This window comes from Etheostoma spectabile, chromosome 4, assembly GCF_008692095.1.
Source record: "Etheostoma spectabile isolate EspeVRDwgs_2016 chromosome 4, UIUC_Espe_1.0, whole genome shotgun sequence".
NCBI lineage: Eukaryota > Metazoa > Chordata > Actinopteri > Perciformes > Percidae > Etheostoma > Etheostoma spectabile.
Window position 1 is genome coordinate 31,588,714 of NC_045736.1, and position 4,448 is coordinate 31,593,161.

The following is a 4,448-nucleotide window of genomic DNA, read 5'->3' on the forward strand; positions in this document are numbered from 1 at the left end:
AACCGGATTTCTCAGAAGCAAAGTGGTGGGCATTAAATAAACCTATAGTTTGGAAGAGATAGGGCTTCGGTGCAAAATGCATTGGAAAGCTCAGCCAAAGCTACTATGAGCAGTTGCAGTTGCCCAAATCAAGTGGGTAACAGAATGTATATGCCCCCTTTCAGATACACCCACAGAGATAGAAATGCACTGGCACACTCATGTACATGCACATCAGAAACAGAGATGCAAAACAACACAGCCCAACACACAGAAACATGGACAAACCGTCAAGTCAAACACAACCTGCATTGTTTAATGTCCTTGTGTTATCTGTGCATGCTGGCCCAGTTCTGAGAGAGAGAGTGTGTGTGTGTGTGTGTGTGACCTTTTCCTATGCTGAACAGCCTGCTACCCTCAGCATCCTGACACATTCGATTTCTACATTTGCAGACGATGCTGTTAACTTTGTTAATGATCTCAGTGTTGCCAAAGGGCCAGTCTTCCCTACAGAGCCAAACAGCAGTAACACTTTATATACGGTAGACATCATTTGAAGGTCCTGTGTGGAACGTCAGTTGTCAAAATTGTTGTCATAGCTGGTTATGAATATTACTGTGTAGTGGACTGTTTAGTAGCAGGTTTTTTAAACTCAAGACTGACTGTATTGCTTGTGAACCCTGTTGCTTCCTGTAGTAAAGACGGTGTTGCTTGATTTTGATTTTTGTTCACACTGGTGTGTTCTTGACATACAGTAGGCATCATATGTGGAGTACCTACAGTACCTATTTATGAATCTAGTCAAATAATGATATACACCTAATACTGCCAAACATGCTTAGCTATGCTTGTATATTTTACAGTCCATAAATGAGCAGCAATATGGTGGAGCCTTCAATTATGACAACAAGGAGTGTTATGCATGTGTCATGTCTGGCTCTTTAGTTATGGTGAGTCAGCACGGGTCTAAAGTAATAACTCCTCGGGTGAATTTAGATTTATAACAATGGGACCAAATTGATATTACACTTTTGTCTCTTTACTGTGAATATAAACCATGTTGGATAAATATGTTCCCACAAGCCTTACATTTAATCTACCATTTGTTTGAACTCAATAGACTCCAAGAGACTTTACTGTAGCGTTGCAATTATCCCCAGAAGCTGCTGCAGTGGCTCACAGTGTAAAATAGAGTTTGGATGCTGTGACAAGCTCCTTCACCTTGTTTGTTAATGGCAATTATATTACTGTTTCAAAATATATGTGGCACTGAATTTCCCCTAAGTGCTTTGCACATCACCTTTTAACTGCATACACATGTTATTTGTGGTTATTGTGAACCTCAACCCTTATCATGAGCCCTGCTGTTTAGCTACTGCTCTGCTGAAGTGAAACCCAGGGCTCTATATCAACTCTACGATTGGGAACTCTCCCAGAAATTTGCACATAAAAACAACAACCCCAATAAAAACCGGAAAAAGAGTCATTAATCTCTCAGAAGGCTGCAGGAAAATGTTCTTCTGTTGGCGTCACAGTTTACTCTGAGGCATCTCCACGAGAACAGCTGTCCAACTGTGTTGTAGCTAAAGTTGTCTTTGCTAATTCTTTTCAAGACGCCGTCCAGTAATCCTTCCCTTCTTTCTCTTCTGTTTGACGATTGGAAAAAAGTTATGATACCATCCCCATCTTGGCCTTGTAATGATGCCACACATGTCTCTATAATCTGTGCTAAATCACTTCTAATTGTGCTGATGTGAGGGCGTATCCAAAGTAAAAGTCCTTCACGCATACAACCACCGTCCTTTAACAACTGTTTGTCTAGTGAGTGTTGAAGGCCTTTCTTAAAACAAATGGAATCTGCAAACTGAGCAAGGCTCTTCAATAAGGTTTTACTTGGAATTTCCTAGAATCACTTACAACATTGTGTAATAAGGCGGATTCCTCTGGCAACATTGGCTCTAGACATTTCTATAAACCTGTGGCCTGGTGTTAAAAACAGCTGAAATTACCTCACCCAAATTGCAGGGCATTATTCATTTGTTTTAAGTAAAATCAACATTTAAAGAGTCAGAATCAGTTATGGGCTTGTTAAAGGGCCAAGTGAGTGGTTCACGTTGGAACGACACTGCGAGGACTCAAAGCCAGCCTTCAGGAGAGCGTCTGGTTTCTCTGCATGGTGCCAGTGCTTTCATCGTGGACTATACTGTATGACAGCAGTTCAACCCAGTGTGAATGGGAAGGGGTGAATGTGTAAGCATGCAAGTGTGTGTGTCTGCCTCAAGGAGTCTCTGTGTTTAAGTAGAATTTTTGCAACATGTGTTTGTGTGTGTTGCGTGTTTGGGCCAGTTCCAGTAGATTTAACTTTGCGCATCATCACCAGTTAGAGTATGCCACCTGCCTGAGTCTGACGGGCAGATACATCTGTAGACACACACACACACATGCATTCACTCTGTCTTTTTGTCTGTGTGTTACAGGTCCAGCGGGTGGTCTAAAGTGTTGTTGTTGTCCTCGGTGTCGTCGTCGTTTGCCAGCGGGTTGCGACTGATGACCAGTTCCAGTCTGTCCCCGGCCTCTGTGATCAGAGGCACCGCCAGGCAGCAGTCAAAGTCCCGCGTCCTCACGTGGTTCACCTGGACACAGACAGAGACACGCAGGAAAAAGCTGCTTTGGTAAATGGTGTTGCTGTTGCTAAGCTAGCTAACACACACTGAGGCCAACTATTGCTTAAGGTTCAAGTAGAATTACTTGAAAATTGCTGAGTGTGTGAATGAAAGAAAATAATTTCAAACAGTCTTTTATTGAACAGATTGAATTGAATATAAAAGGCACTATTTAAAAAAAAGATTTTCTGCTGATATTTTCTGATGTCTTTCACAATACGTCGCAGCTTGTCGCGATGTGATTATTGCAGCAGTTGATATTGCGATGACGATAAAAAGAATATATTGTGCAGCTCTAGTAAGAACGTGACAACTCTGTGTTTGCACTCCCTCTGTTTGCTGATTGGATTGGTAAAGATTTGAGAAAAACCCAAGAATATACCTCAAACCTAGATGCAGTACTGAACGAAAATGAAAATTGGGGACGGAGCAAGGCTAGCAAAACATAATAGACACCAGAGATCTTTTTTATCAGGACAACACCAGAAAAGAGAAGGCATGGAGTTTAACTGTACGACTTCTTGGAGTAAAAAGTAGATATTAGCTTGATGAACACGTGATTGTTTTGTCGAGTACATCTGTGAGTCTGGCAGGCAAGACGCTCCGCCTGTGAGACGCTCCCGGTGTGGTATGGAGCGTGACGGAGGCCGGGACAAAATCAGGATCATCATTACCTGCAGGATCCTGTCGTAGGGTTTGAGCCCGGCTCGGTCAGCCGGTCCGTCAGGTCTGATCATGTTGACGTAAACTCCTTTCTCCAAGAAGCCGTCGGACACGCTGAACCCAAAGTCGTCGATCTCTGGGTCCTTTACCACTGTTACCTACGGAAGATGACAGAAGGATGAGAGGGTGAATCTTTTAACCCAAGGTAAAACGTTAAAGCAGTGGCGGTCTACGGAGCCCCGAGGTGACATGGAGGGAAAAAAGAAATCAAGGGAAAAAAAAATAAAAATTACTCAACAATCACTTTTGGGAGATCTTGACTTTGTCATGGAGAAAAAAAAATATATTAAAATTTTCTTTTCTTCATTTTTTAACATTTTTTTTTTCTCTCCATGTCAAAGTCAAGATCTCACAAAACAAAGTCAAGATCTCGCATAAGTGATTCTTCCAGTAATTTCTTTTTTTTTTCTCCATGTCAAACTCAAAATCTCGCAAAAGAAATTGAATTTTTTATTTTTGTTTAATTTAATTATGTATTTATTTTTTCTCCATCTCAAAGTGAAGGTCTCACAAAACAAAGTCAAGATCTTGCAAAAGAAATTCAATTTAATTTAATTTAATTTTTTTTTTTTTTTCATGTAAAAGTCAAGATCTCACAAAACAAAGTCAAAATCTTGCAAAAGTGCAAAAGTTCAGTAATTTTTTTTTCCTTGATTATTTTTTTCCTACATGTCACCTCAGGGGTTTCGTAGCTGTCTGTGGCTTAGAGTAATTAATTAATTCATCAAAAAAAAACACAAAATATAAATATTAAAATATATGCTTTAGAAAATGCAGCACAGGTTGTCTTTAAGCTTTTGACACAGTGGACCATAAAATTCTCCTTCAGAGACCCAACTCCATTGGACTATCAGAACAAGCAGTGGGATGGTTTAACAGTTACCTATCAGGGAGAACACAATGTGTGCAAGTAGATGGTGTCACTTCTGCCTCCTTAAATATTTCAAAAGGGGTGCCTCAGGGCTCAATCCTTGGGCCTCTTTTTTTTAATCATTTATACGAACAACCTCTGCAATAATATAAAAAATGCAAACTATTATTACTACGCTGATGACACTGTTCTCTATTGTTCTGGGTCCACAT

General features: G+C 40.5%; 1 protein-coding gene and 1 long non-coding RNA gene across 8 annotated transcripts in view; one reads left to right on the forward strand and one right to left on the reverse strand.

The window, feature by feature from the left end:
* Nucleotides 1–4,448, forward strand: part of LOC116688695 (uncharacterized) — a 24,201-nt gene that overhangs the window by 16,424 nt on the left and 3,329 nt on the right. The gene's annotated exons all lie outside the window — the stretch shown is intronic.
* Nucleotides 1,498–4,448, reverse strand: part of grip2b (glutamate receptor interacting protein 2b) — a 375,168-nt gene continuing 372,217 nt past the window's right edge. For all 7 annotated transcript variants that reach the window (XM_032514882.1, XM_032514887.1, XM_032514884.1 and 4 more), the window contains 2 exons: nucleotides 3,317–3,463; nucleotides 1,498–2,612 (listed from right to left, as the gene is read on the reverse strand). In XM_032514882.1, coding sequence (XP_032370773.1) covers nucleotides 2,451–2,612; nucleotides 3,317–3,463 — 309 coding nt within the window. In that variant the 3' untranslated portion in view covers nucleotides 1,498–2,450. The remainder of the gene's footprint in view (nucleotides 2,613–3,316; nucleotides 3,464–4,448) is intronic.